At 44.5% G+C, this 14,495-nt stretch overlaps 1 protein-coding gene across 4 annotated transcripts; it reads right to left on the bottom strand.

The window, feature by feature from the left end:
- Window positions 1-3,670: 3,670 nt before the first annotated feature.
- Window positions 3,671-14,252, bottom strand: CCNL2 (cyclin L2). 4 transcript variants are annotated; one of them, XM_074892624.1, is made up of 11 exons: window positions 13,875-14,252; window positions 12,823-12,897; window positions 12,428-12,537; window positions 12,035-12,155; window positions 10,734-10,798; window positions 7,848-7,947; window positions 7,662-7,766; window positions 7,291-7,432; window positions 6,426-6,543; window positions 6,250-6,342; window positions 3,671-5,015 (listed from the first exon to the last, which is right to left on the bottom strand). In XM_074892624.1, exons 1-11 carry the CDS (start codon window positions 14,196-14,198, stop codon window positions 4,661-4,663), a joined length of 1,608 nt encoding a protein of 535 aa, XP_074748725.1. In that variant the 5' UTR covers window positions 14,199-14,252; the 3' UTR covers window positions 3,671-4,660. The 4 variants fall into 4 exon arrangements, with proteins under 4 accessions (XP_074748725.1, XP_074748726.1, XP_074748727.1 ...); XM_074892625.1 differs by lacking the exons at window positions 10,734-10,798; window positions 12,035-12,155; window positions 12,428-12,537; window positions 12,823-12,897; window positions 13,875-14,252 and adding an exon at window positions 8,286-10,727; XM_074892626.1 differs by lacking the exons at window positions 10,734-10,798; window positions 12,035-12,155; window positions 12,428-12,537; window positions 12,823-12,897; window positions 13,875-14,252 and adding an exon at window positions 9,878-10,727 and having other exon boundaries at window positions 7,848-9,282.
- Between the last annotated feature and the right edge of the window lie 243 nt (window positions 14,253-14,495).

Raw genomic sequence — 14,495 nt, 5'->3', positions numbered from 1 at the left:
AAAAAGCAGCCCTGTTCCTTTCAGCTCCGTAGGAAACACTGGGAAAAGCAACTGACACTTAATCAGATGTAGAGACAAAACGTAGGGTTGTACGAGGGCACTAAGCATATGTGAGGAACAAAGAAATGACTTGACACAGTATTTCTCAACGTTTTCTCCAAAGACTGGACCGATTTCTTTTTTGCCAGGCTCTTTTGCAGTGTTGTGCCCAATCACATCCACTCGACACCTACCACAGGAACTGCGCTTACAAAAGATTAAGTGAACAAATGCAAACTGGTGCCAAGAAAAGAGAAGAAAATAATCTGTCAGCTCCATTAATGGGACTTCTGGCTTGCTTGTTGTCAGCAGCACACACTTCCTCGAGTTGTCTCAACAGTTCCCTGTGGCTGGCTCACATCAAAACCATCACAGATGTTCAGCCACTTTGAAACATTTTCACACCCCAAGAACTGACTGTAGCCTATTTCTCTTTTCCATGTGTCAAGGGGCCAGATTCTCAGGAGCCACAGTTCTGTGATCCCAGAGATCAGCTACAGTCGTTACCTGTGCAGCTCGTTCATTATTGCACGGGGGAAGGGGATCAGAGTCATTCCTGCTCATGAAATTCAGCTGGTATCTGGAGCACATGGAAGCTGTTGGGTATACGCGCAAAAATTAAAAGACAAGCCCCTGAAATAGGTATATTGTAAAAAAAAAAAACCCAAACAAAACTCCACACCACAAAAATCACCTGTTTCTGCTTGGGTTGGGTGAATGAGGGGAGGGGAGGGGTGTAAACTCTGGAACAGGTCACTAACACTGTGCAGTATGACAGCGACTGTTTCTTAGCGCTCAGCACAGTAAATGCTGAGACTACTTGCTTGTAAATAGCCTAGAGTTACCAAATACATGTGGTAACTGTTTAATCTTGGACTTTCAGAGCAAAGTCAAGGTTTGCTGGCCCTCACGGCTGCGCACCACACCAGCAGGTAGTGAAAAGAGCGTTAAACAGCGGCGCATCTGCTGCCATCCGACGCATCAGCCCCCGTATTTCGACAGCTCTGCCTTACGCTTCCTCTCGCTACTCTACATCTCTTCTCCCAAACCCACCTCGCTGCCAAGACATCCGGTGTAGCTATCTGTACTGGGCTTTTTGCTGGTAAAAACAGATTGTTCTCTCCTAGAACAGGACGTCTTTTAATCCTGTGATATAAACCTTTTAGTTTTGGAACCAAAACACTTTAATGTAAAAATATACACACTTTCTCCCTTGTTTTTTCCTCTCCAGATTTTAACAAATGTACTAGAAAGTAGACTGTTTATTCAGCACAGTAGTTTATAGAACACAGATGCCAATTTTTATGCCCAGTGGCACATTGCCATAAAAAAAGCACACACAGGCTGGGTCTTACCTTTATCCTTGTCCACGCTACTTGTACTGGAGGAAGGTCATGTCTGTAGCCAGCAGAACGGAGACTTAACTAAGGTAATTCCTCTTAACATCTTTCTAGAGGAGGCTGGAGCTGCAAAGCCTCCCTGTATGTTGCTTTCCTCAGGAACTGGACAAGAGGCAATTCCGGAAGCATCCAGAGCAGAATGAAGTAATTCCTTCAGTCCTGGAAACTAGGCGAGGGCACGCGGAAAATAAGGTGATTGGTGGCAGCCAGCGTGGCTTCACTAAGGGCACATGGTGCCTGACAAATCTGGTGGCCTTCTACGATGGGTTATAGTCTGGGTAGAGAAGGGAAGAGCAACTGACATCATCTACCTGGACTTGTGCAAAGCATCCGACACCATCCTGCACCACATCCTTGTCTCGGTGGCTCAGGAATGGGCTGGATGGTCACACTCAGAGTTGGGGTCAACAGTTCAAAGTCCGAGCGGAGAGCAGTGACGAGAGGCGTCCTCAGGGGGGCGGGACCGGTGCTGCCTTTGCTGGGGACAGGGACAGTGGGATCGAGGCACCCTTAGCGAGTTCCCCACCGACACCGAGCTGTGTGGTGCGGTGACACGCTGGAGGGAAGGGATGGCATCCAGAGGGACCTGGGCAGGCTGGAGAGGGGGGACGTGCCAACCTCATGGAGTTCAACAAGGCCAAGGGCAAGGTCCTGCCCATGGGTCAGGGCAATCCCAAGCACAAATCCAGGCTGGGCGAGGAGTGGCTGGAGAGCAGCCCTGAGGAGAAGGACTTGGGGGTGTTAGTGGGTGGAAAACTGACTGTGAGCCAGCAACGTGCGCTCGCAGCCCAGAAAGCCACCCGTGTGCTGGGCTGCATCCAGAGCAGTGTGGGCAGCAGGGCGAGGGGGGGATTCTCCCCCTTTGGGGCCCCCAACATCAGGCCAGGGACCTGCTCGAGGGGGGCCAGAGGAGGCCACAAAGATGCTCAGGGGCTGGAGCACCCCCCTGTGAGGACAGGCTGAGAGAGTTGGGGGGGTTCAGCTGGAGAAGAGAAGGCTCCGGGGAGACCTTAGAGTGGCCTCCCAGGACTGAAAGGGGCTACAGGAAAGCAGGGAGGGACTCATGTAGGGATAGGGCAAGGGGTAACGGTTTTAAACTGACAATTTAGAAACACTGACTACCTTTTAGAACTGGAATTGAATTAGTAAACAGAGATTTGAGTGACCTGCTCCAAAAAATATCGAGGTAGTAAGAATTAGACTTCAAATGGGAACTCTCTAGCCACCATTGTTACTTTAGGCTGTTCATAGTTGAGTAGGTCCAAGTCACTTTTTGTATCACACTATGTGTGAGCTCCTTTAATACTTTGACTTCTACTCAATTATTTATGTACCAAGTATGAAACAATTAGTTTCCACCTGTGTGCAAAGGTCAAGTTAAGGCAGATAGCTTGCTGATTCAGGAACAGATCCCACAGCAGCACTCTACTGAAGCTCCAAGGAGCCTTCCTTGTATCTTTTTTCATTTCTCCTGTAAATCAGAACTACGGCCAAGAACTGCAAACCAAGTACTGCTACTGCAAGGTGACCAGGAAATAACTAGCCTTCCCCCTGCATGGGAAATATGGGCCCCCACTGAAACTATCCAGTAGCGATACACTTAGAACAGGTAACTGCGTAAAGTAGTAATTCCTGTTACGGAACAGAACGTCAGAGGGAGCTGGAGGTCAAAAGCATCACTTAGTTCAAACAAAGATTAGTCGAGTTCACAGATACGTCCACGGGTAATTACACAGACTAATCCTACACAACCTCCAGCTCAGGAGATTGGTAGACTAGAGGTTGGCTGTAGGAAAGGCTGACTGCAAATCCTTTCAGCTGCCTTGCCTCCGTATTAAAAATTAAGAAAATGGCCACGAGACTGGTTTGGATTTAAAAGAAGCATTACAAGGGTCACTGTCACACTGAGGCACCCACAAGACCGACCACAAAAAAGCCTCAAGCATCTTGTTTTCCCAGAGTGGGCAGAAGAAGTTTAACCAGCAGGCAGAGGCTCTAGTAAGACCCTACTCAGAGCTTGAAAGGCTCATGGAACAGCACCCCACTTCACACGCTGCTACGCCCCCAGGATGGGCACAGCATGACATCTACTACACCTATATTCAGGGTAGAACAACTTGGGCTAGTCTGAAATCTACTACAATTTGATAATCTCTTCATTCAGCACCAAATTTCCTTCCTTACGAGTAGGCACAGTGGTATAGCTCATAAGAAACTACTGTCAAGTAAACTTAATAGAAAATCAAATACTTTAATGAAATTAGGGAGCATGAGAGTAACAGCTCAGATATACCACTAGAACTGATACTACTGGGCTGTGGGGTTTTTGCCTTTTTTTTTTTTTTTAAATGCTCTGTTCTTCAACAAGCATGCAGATTGACAAACTACTAATTCTTCAGAGTGTCAAAGATCCTGAGTAAAGAATTTCAAACCACTTAAAACGTATATATAGGAAATGTCTTATGAGCTGGTGGCCTGCACACAGCATTGCACAGATAAAAATATACTACTCTCAATACACAGAGCTAAATACTTTCACATTTATCAGAATTTTCTACACAAGTCTTTTGATAGAATTCAAGTTTTGAGTTTTCTGTATATATCTTCCACCTGTATTAAACAAATGCTTATTTACATTGTGGATAAAGTGTAAAGGCTAGTAAGGCCATATTCCCATACTGTACTGTAACACTGCAAAATATATATACACATATATAACCTAATATAGGCAACAGTTCTAGAAAAAGTCACCTTACATTTGTACAACATAATTGAGTCAGTATGAAAAGACAGCTTTGTTAGCACCAAGCCACTCCAATGGTTTTTATGAACTGTCTTGAGCCTTCTAGTTCCACAGGGAAGGACTGTTCAGCACAGTATTGCAACGGCTGAGCCACGGAGGTCCCGCTCGCAGAACTGGAAGTCCCAAGTAACACTCCACTGCACTACGGTATGCAAAATTACTAAAGAGCAGGCATAGGAGCCTCCAGAGACAAGTTCTGCAGCAGAACAGTCAAGACATCTACCAGGTTCAGTCTTTCACATCAGCCTCCCTTGTTAGTATCTTTCCTTTGGATTCAGGACAGTAAGCACACAATTGCCAGCAGAACGGACATTACTCAAGCGAGGTGGTTTACGAGGTGGTTAACCCTACACTGCAAAGCCCACATGGGGAAGAGCTCCACTGCTTTAATTCCAAAGGAAAGAACTTTTGGCTTTATTTATCGCCTATGCCGACTGTGGCCAGGATGGTCCCGGTCATAGCGATGACTCGCTCGCTCGTAGGAGCGCGAACGCTCATGCCTGTGATTTCTGTAGTAGTGACTCTTCTTCTTGTACTTCCCCGAATGGTCAGAGCGCTCCCGGGATCGGCTCCTGGACCGCGACGAACTCCTGCTGCGCGATTTCCGTGGTTTGTGTGTTGAGTATTTGTAGTCCTTTGATTTCTTGTAACTTCTCACCTTGGAACCTTTGTAGCTAGAACTGTGGTTGAACTGTCTCGGAGGAGAGTCGCTGCGGCTCCTGGAACGGCTGTGGGATTTGGAGCCGCTTGATGTGGAGTAACTTTCACTTTTCCTGTGGAAAAAGAACGGGAGAGAAAACATGATTTGCTTAACATTAAACAGAATGACTCTACCTTGCTGTTAGCAGCTAAACGCAGTCACAATGCACACACACATGCTTCAGTAAGTACCGTACAGGCAAACGCTTCTCACTGACAGAGCCAAGGTGTGCCAGCACAGTTTGAGACCAGGCACTTGATTCTGGATTCTCGCATTCAGTATCCCATGAAAACTAATCCTCTGTCCTAGACTTGATCACATCTGGTTACTGCAGAAATACCGATTTTTAGAAACTCACATCCATTTGGAGCAGAGTAGTCACATCTCAGTTTTACAATTTTTTTCCTTCACTACTTGGAGAACATGCACAAATAGCCAAGAGTAACTGCCAGATTCAAGGTGACGCCAACAATAGGACAACAGGTAAAAATACTTCTCCTGCTTCAGTTATAGTAATGCCGTCACCAAAACGCCCAAGTTTGGAGTTAACCTTTCGGTCTCTTTGATTTCCCCTCCATAGGTACCATGGTTATATGCTGAACTTCAAAGTCAAAGGCAGTACAGAATGCAGATTTTAAAGACGTTTCTTTAAATTCAGATAATTACTAAAATGCAATTTTAAATTCAACACTGAAGAATTTTAATCAGCAGGTTTTAGCTTTGTCTTTTACACACACAAAGCCATGATTTTATCAGCACACACCCAAACCCAATGGGATAGACTGTTGAACTAGAAGTCACAGTTGCACTGACTGAGGGGCATGAATCTCTACTACTCTCAACTAGATACAAATCAGGATCATTTTGTATTTCATAAATTAAGATTTTGCAGGAGCAACTGCCAGAGAGACTAAGGCTGGAGCTGTAAGTTCATCTACTGCAGAAAATGGATTAACTACTCCAGTACAGTTCAGTAAAAATAATAATTCATTAAAGGTTGGGGCCACAAACACCCAACTTTAAATGTCAAAAACCCAAACCAACAAGCCAGTGCTGCTGCCTGGTGGGCTGTACGTCACCAGCAACAGGCCGACACTCCCTGTTCAGTCCATCTGGCACAGGTAGGACAAGGTCAGACACTGCAACTCCCCTGACTTGAGCCAATGGTGTATCGTTTCTGGAGTTTTAACCAGTAGCACATACTGCTATGTTGTTTCACAGCCTCTCTTGTTGAGAAACTACCAAAGCTCACTCTGAAATGGCCGTCTGGGAGCTTCTCCGAGCACACCCTCTACAGCAGGACATACCTGTGCTTAGGGGATGCAGACCTGGATGGTGATCTTGAATAACTCTGATCTCGACTTCCACTTCGACTTCTGCTTTCTCTTCCTTTCTGAACGCTGCAAGAGACAAGAAACAGTAAGTTATTTTGCTTAAAGTAGTCATGAAAAAAAAATAAAATTCTTTGTTATGAAAGCCTTACCCATTTACTGGGCTATTTGAACTCATTCTTTTTGCTCCCTCTACTTTCCTTTTAGCATTCTTCATTGCTTGAACAGGTAGCGGTGAAGGTTTATTTCCTTTAACCTCTTTTGGAGACTCTAGAAAAACAAGCCTTTGTTACCTTATTTTGAAAGTATGGGTAATGACTAAAAGAAGGACTGAAGCCTCCTCTCACCCCATCTCATCACCTTTATAATAACCAGTACTGTGCACGTGCAGCTTGCGTGTCTGTGCACGCATGCAGACACACAGCCACCCACAAGAAGTAACCTGAAGCAGTTCGCAGAAGGCAGAAGCTGATCTGAAACACTTCTGCCAAAATACTGCAGTGACAAACTGCAATAGTAACACGTTGCTTTCAAAGCCACTTCAAGGAGGCAGAACAGCAACTTCCTTTCCTTGCCAATTATTCAGTATCTTTTTAAAGGTAAAAAGAAACTTTCGACCAAGTATGCAGGAAAATATTCCCCACCCATCACCCAAAAAATATTCCTGCCAGAGTTCCTAATCATACCTGTGCTTTCATATTGCTTTAGCATAACATGCCCATTGTAAGTATTTGTTCGAGTTTATTGCCAAAACCACATAAAAGCAAGCTCCTGTACTCTATGAGTTTAAACTAGCCTTAATTTTAGACTAATTTGATTTTAGCCTTCATCTGTTTCAAGAAATTACAAAGTTACAATGCTATTCAAACTCTGCCATTTGAATAGTTGCTAGAAGCCAGCTTAAAAAAAACAACCAAAAAACCCAAACCAAAAGCCAAACCACACTATATGCATCCCAAAAGGGTAAATATACATTTAGGATGAGGAGTTATTAAAAACAAGTTATCCACTACTTACCATTTTTTGGGATAGGGGAAAATCCTGACGTGTTATCTAAACTTGGGGCTCCCTCAGGTACTAGACCTTTAGCTTGTGCTTTTGCCTCTTCAATAGCTAACTTCTTCTTTTCTACTTTACTTTCCAGATCAGACAGATCAACCTGTGAACACAGGAGCACCGCTTAGGTCAAAATTTAGTAAACTAGACTTTCTGCTCACTCACTTACAGGGGGGGAAAACAATCTAAAGAGACCCAGACGCTGTAACTACTATCCTGTTCCACCTAACAAACCAGGCTTACAGCTAGTTTCAAATGGGGTAAGGTTTTCCAACTCAGGTTCTAAGCTGCAGTTTTTAATGAACGCTCAACAATATGAAAAAGAAACAAACCTTTTTCCGAGTATAGAGTTGCAAAATTTTTAAGCAGATTTCTTGAATTTCTTCCTCTGTTGCTCCAAAGAGTAAAAACCAGTGTGGACGATTAGGAAGTGGAATCTGAAAGGGAGGGAAAACATGCTGTTTTCTGCTTCTATGAAAACACCAAACAAGCCTGATATTATGGAACTGGATGCTCACCTCCAGCGTCCTAGCTGCGAGGTAAATACATGCACAGGCAATGCTTTCTGGCTGGAATCTTACAAAGACATCTGTTCTCAGGCTATCATTCATGTAATTCCTGAAAGACAGGATATCAACGAAGTTGCATGGCACTGCAAAGTTGTTTGGTGGTTTTTGGATTGTTTTGTTTTTACTTCTACAAGAACTATTTCTTTCTGCATTCAGTTACTAGACTTCAACATTATACTCCTGTAAATCTAAAGAAAAGTTGAATGATTTTACTACAAAAAAAAAAATCCCTCGAGGGGAGGGATGTGTGACAAATTAAATTTGACTGACTGACTGCTGAAAATTCAGTTGTGAAAAGAGAACCAATTTTAACTTCACTTTTCCTTCTGGATCTCTACTGGCCTGCTCTCATGCAACAGACAAGTTATTTTCATCAAGACAACATACAATGTAATCTGAAGTACTCAGTTATAGACTTTTAGGTTCACATGTTTCTCTGCAATAGGGCTGAGCCCAGATGGTTTGCTGAAAGCTGCAGCTCCTGTAGTAGTTCTCCCATGAAAACACCACCCACTTCAGCACGTGTCCACTTCCACTGGAGATTTAAGGGGTCCCTTTTCCTCCAGAAGCATTAGTTTCCATCCAGAACAGAATTCTTTTTGATGCAAAAAGCAGCCATAGAAGAAATCAGGGTGTTTGGGGACATCAATTCAGGAGAATACTCAGTATTCAGGCAGATCTCCTCTTTGGCACATGAAACACGGTTTCCAAATTGTCCCATTTCAGTAAGGTTGCTTAAAATGAATATTCACAGAATGAGAAAACTGTAAAATATTACATATATTCCAGTCAGTACACTTAAGCATAATTCTTCTAAATCTTAAATACACAAAGTAACTTCCTCTGAATCTGCCAGCTGATGTGCTTAAAAAGATCTAGATTTCTGAGCACATATGTCAAGCAAAACATCAGGTGGGGTAAAGCTAAAACAAGACACAATAGAAAGTCCTCAAAATAATACGCTTTCTGAAAGTGGTAATTAACCATGTGGGTACCCAGTATACAAGGATTCACTAACCCCCAAGACATCCAAACCAGAGACCACGTCCAGGCACCTGTAACCAGTTTACACAGGACAGACAAAAGGAACTTGAATCCCAAAGGCATCAAACTCCCACCTGCCCCCACTGTCTTACATCCTTCTTTATACAAAAAGCAACTGCTACCCCAGAGAGGCAATGCTAAACATCAGCTCATCTTTCTGGGAGAAAGGAGCTTCAAAACTTGCTTTTCTTGTCCCACTACAAAGAGAGCACAAACCTTTTGGCAAAAGAAGCGATAAAGAAAAGTGGTACTTCAAACATCTGGAAGTCATACAGCCTTTTTCTAATTTGCCAAATTGAAAAACATGCCTGCTTCCAAGTTTGGCCTCTGCATGTTTTCCCTGTGGGCTCAGAATCAGACACATGAGGAAATGAATCCTTGCCACAACATTTTAAGAAAAAGGTAATGTAAAAATGCACATTTCAAAAAACAATTATACTGCATATCCATTACTTTTCAGGTACTGGAAGCAACAAGCATCAGCACACAAATATGTTACTTTAACATCTGAACCGTTTCTCAACTGTGGTAATTTCCTCCCTCCTTTCGTAACAAGTAGAAAACTGGTAACGAGTAGTCCGTAACTCACATCCCAGTACTTCATGCAATGGTACTGGGAAGTTTCTCCAAGTATTACATTTGACTCCAAGCTTCACACATATACTCAAGCATTTTCTAACTAGTTTACAAATGGAAACTGTATTTCAGTTTTTGTTGTGTTAATTCGTCTCTTTAAGACTTAAATCCCACCTTAATTTGCTTTATCATGTAAGAATACATCATTTTCACAGTTATAGAACATTCAAAACCTTTCAGAACTTCAACAATCAGGTTATAAAATATACAACAGTCAAAATGCACAAGAAAAATAAAAGTCAAAAAGTATAAGCACAAGAAGCAGTTGGCCAGTTACTATACTATCACATATATACCACCTGTCTAGGGTCAGCCTTCTCTTTGTAGAGCCTGCTTTGGTTTGGCTGAAGACGGCAGCTATCCCTGCACCATAGCGCTTGGGCAGCAGAGGAGAAGTCTTAGTCACTTACCCTCAGAGGCTACCCTTTGATTAAAAGAGTACAGAAAAGAAAAGTCAAAACTGGTTCTCTACACACAGGTTACAGTACCAGACAGTTCAGTCAGCAGAAATATGATCTTTGGATTCACTAAAGGTTTTTAAACCACAGTATTCTTCAAAAGCATTACTGTTTAAAAGCATATTTCTTAAGTTTAAGACCTGAAATTTTACATAAGCTTCCCATCCCCAAGCAAATCTTTACTGTCATGAGAGCGACAAGGCAGAGGACATTTCTCAGCAAACATGAAAACATTGAGTTTATTCAGTCTTAGAAGATGGCATCTTGCATTATCCATACAGATAAAAAAAAAAAAATTATCTGTGCTGAGTTTTTGATACACCTGTAATCAAGTCCAAGCCCCGGGAAAAGCCATTTCCCAGCACTGGTAACAGACTTTAACTACACATAGTTTTCTCTGAAGAACAAAAAAACCAAGGAAACGCTACAACCCACTCAACATTTTCCCTTCAGCTGGAAAGTGAAAGCAGAGAGGAGGGAAGTGAGAAGTCAGGGTGGAAAGCTACCTTACCATTAAAACAGTGCCTCTAACTTAAGAGGCCGATCAACATTTGAGTAGTTGGGGCACGCCAAGAAACACTGGAGCTGTCTGGCGTGGCCCACAATGATTTCTGAGCAATGCTGCCCAGAGTGCCTCAAGTGACATATTTCTGCTACTGCCCCTGCTGGTCTCTTATAACAAAGAAAATCAACTTACCATGAAGTCTGGACCAGGTGTTGGTTACGTTCACATTCTAATACCTGAAGGTACATAACGATTATCTGGAAGATATGGGTTATTGAGTTATTAACAAGAATCTTGAGAGCCACCCATTTATTTCAGAGGGACATCCATGAGGCATCTGTAATTCTCTTTCAGGTTCTACAACACTCCACAGGAGAGTGTTTGCAACATCCTCAGTGTTTATCCACACAGCTTCTGCTCTCCAATGCAAAAGCTGGACACTCAACCAGATCTGACCTTCCTAGCTCTCCATCTTCCGAGCTCAGGCACCATGCTATTCATCTAGATGTCTTGTCTTCAACTGTTTTCAAGCTAGGTACGTTCTCCTACACAACTCACCATTCCTTTTAGCTGTAACTTGGGAGAAAATATTGCTAGCTGCAATAAGCAGTAACAGAAGTATAACAGTATTTGCAGAGAACATGTTGTGTGTCACTAGTTCATTCAATTCTAGATTTTTTTCTTAGGTTTGAAAGGAAAACAAGGATGCAAATAAAAAGACTACTCTAGCAGCAAATTCAAACCAATTAACAAATAAGTACAATTGTCCTTTGGGGTGTTTGTAACCTGAGTGAATTCTGAAAGTCGAGTAGGCTTAAGAAGACAACTTTTAAGACAGCAGTAGTTTTTAGAGGAATAAAGAGCAAGATCCAAGTTCTGCTGGCACAGAAGTAGAAGGTTCTTTTACCACACTTCAGGCATAGTGCTAAGGGCACTAAAGTACCAACTTAAACATCTGCAGTAGTTGTATCTTTCACGTATCATCCTACTCTGACATGCGATACTTAAATACCAAGAACTGTCTCATTTCTAGTCAAGCCCTTCACACCTGAGTGTACGTTTTAGAATGTAAGAAACACTGCTAACTAGCTCATACGAATTCAATAATCTCAGCATGTTTCCACAAGGAGTGATCACAACTGTTTCTCATAATAGGCTATCACAACCCCAGGTCTCCAAATTATTTTCTGCTTAAGAACCTACATTTAGTTGATGTTTTCTAACATCAAAGTTACCTACTTATATAATTTGACTTCAAGGAATACTTAGCATCTGTATCCAACTCCAGTCGTCATTCAGCACTGATACAAGACCAACTAGTAAGCATCTCTTAAATGAGAAAGAAGACATGGGGATCGTAAGAAGCTGGCTTCACTGAATTAACTAGTGTTATCACGCACGAACCACACAGCTTCCGTGCAGTTAGGCAGTCTACTCAAAGCATTTATGGCATATGAAACACTGATTATAAAGTTAACTTATACAGTACAAACCTTATGAGGGTGCTTTACATGAACACAAAATCCCAACTCCTTTAACACTCTTCTTTCCGCCTTAATAATTTGATTCTTCAAGTTCACATATTCCTGATCCAGTATTAGAGGCACAGGTTTTCTGCAAGACAATTTCAAATTCTGAAGTAGATAATCTTAACCTCAAAGAGTACTCGTATGCAGGTTGTGTTTGTGTAAAAACAAGAGACAACGCTATTTACAACACCCAAAATATTTACTTAATAAAATGGGTCCACTCACTTTTCTCCTTCATGAGATCTCTTCAAGATGTTCCCTGATTAGACAGGGAACGATACTATCATCAGCCCATGAAGTTTAATAATTAAAATACAACATTAATACTTAAGAGATTATTTCAAAGTCTAAGCTTACTTTTTTTCCCGTAGATGTCTGAGGCGATGGAACACATTAATTACATCCCTTATGCGTCTTGGTGCTTCTTCAATTTTGGATGCCAGATGAACACAGGCCATTGACACATGCTGAAATATAAGTATTGCAAGATACTGATGTTTTGCTCAAATCAGGAGCTGATCTCCTCCAACAGCTTAAGGAGGGATAACAAGAGAAAACGGTGGTAAAACAAGGAAATACTAAAAATTTGACAAAATCAGTATTACGTTGCTTTGTAAAATCATGTTGATCGATAAGTAAAATCTACAGGCTAGTTACTAACGCTCTGATCACATCTAAGATGACAACTTGCTAAAACAAAACAAAGATTAAATAACACTTGGAGCCATATACAAATTTTAGCATTTTCTTACCTCCATGGAATGCTTCACAAAAGACTTGGTATAAAAAAACCGTTGAAATAGCACCTGTCCTGTAGCCATAGCCACCTAAAAAGAAAGTAGCCACAACAGGTGTTAACAAAACAACCACCTGTTTCAAAGAAAAATTACCTAGAATGATTTCAACAGATTTAAGACCCAGAAGACTAGCTAAGCTGTATTTAAGTCTGGGAGTAAGTTCAGTGGTAGCTAAAGAAAACTAGCACCCCTACCTCAGTAACAAATTAAGTTGCCCAAAATTATATCAACACCACAAACGCCGTAAGGTGAATACATACATTAAATCGCAAACTTCTTTTATGAAATATGAAAATATGCTCCAAATTAATTAAAAAACAAATAAAAAGCCACCAACCCAAACACTAGAACTCAATAAAACTGAAAGTTATGCCAATACACCAGAAAAATTTTACTTTTTCGGCGTGGAAGGAGAAGGGGAATCTAATAATACTATGATTTGCATAGACTCATAACACAATTTGAGCAGCTGAGACTCGGTAGCTAGAAGATGGCTGGAAAGTTTTATACTCGAAGAACAACGAGACTGCGATTTGAGTTCGCCGGGAAACAAAACCTTTCCGAGGTCACTACAATCCCGAGGAGCCTAAGAAGCCCTTCTTTCCGCAAGCCCTGACCTTAAGAAAAGCACTGCGGGAGCCCCCGCCCTGCCCGGGCCGGCCCGGGGAGGCGGCGGGGGCAGGCGGTTACATCACCCGCTTCCTGCTCCCGGCCGGGCGGGGGAGGCCGCAGGCCCCGCGGCTCTCGGCGTCCCAAACCCCAGCCAAAAGGGGCAGCTCCCCGGCCCTCCGCGCAGCTGGAACCGCGGCCTAGCGATCGAGCGCCGGCTCCGCCCGCCCGCCGCCGAGCCGGGGGGCCGCGGCCTAGCGAACAAAGCTCTCCCTTCCCGGGGAGCGCAGACGCCCGACCCCACGCCCGCCCCGCCCCGCCCCGCCGGGGCCTCCTTCCTCGGCCGCCGCCGAGAGGCCTCCCCCAGCCCGACGGGCCAGGCCGCGGCCCAGCCCCACCTGCGGGAGACGAAGCAGGATGCCGGCCGCCTGGATGAGCTCGCAGCCGGTGACGCGCAGCTCCGTCTCGGTGTCGGTATCGAGGCCGCTGCTCATGGACGGGGTGAAGCGCAGCGTGTGCTCAGGCAGCAGGCAGTTCTCCAGCGTGATCAGCACCCCCGAGTACAGGCGGTCCCCGATCAGCACCGCCCCGGGACCCGGCACGGGCGCACCGCTCCCCACCGGAGCAGATCCCGCCGCCGTAGCGCCGGCAGCCTGAGGCCCCGCCGGGCCGCTGCCTCCAACCGCTCCCACAGCCGCCGCGCTGCCCGAGCCCGCCGCCATTTTGTGGTGGTGCCGCCGCCTCGCCTGGCTCCGCGCTCCTTCCCCACCGGGCGGCGCCTCTGCCCCAACGACGCCGCCCGCCCCCTCCGCCTCCGGTCGTCGCCTATTGGTGGGACGCGATGAAGCGGCGGCCGCTGATTGGCCCGGCCGCAGCGACGTCTGACGCTGGCCCCGGGCTCAACGGAGCGTTGTGACGCACCGGTTGGGAATTTGAACAGCGCGGAGGGGGCGGGACTTCCGGCGCGCGCCACCGCCCTCAGCAGCGCAGCGGGGCCCGGCCCGGCGGGGGCTGCTCCG

This window comes from Strix uralensis, chromosome 23, assembly GCF_047716275.1.
Source record: "Strix uralensis isolate ZFMK-TIS-50842 chromosome 23, bStrUra1, whole genome shotgun sequence".
Taxonomy (NCBI): domain Eukaryota; kingdom Metazoa; phylum Chordata; class Aves; order Strigiformes; family Strigidae; genus Strix; species Strix uralensis.
Note: the sequence above shows the minus strand (reverse complement) of the source record. Positions and strands in the feature narration are given on the sequence as shown.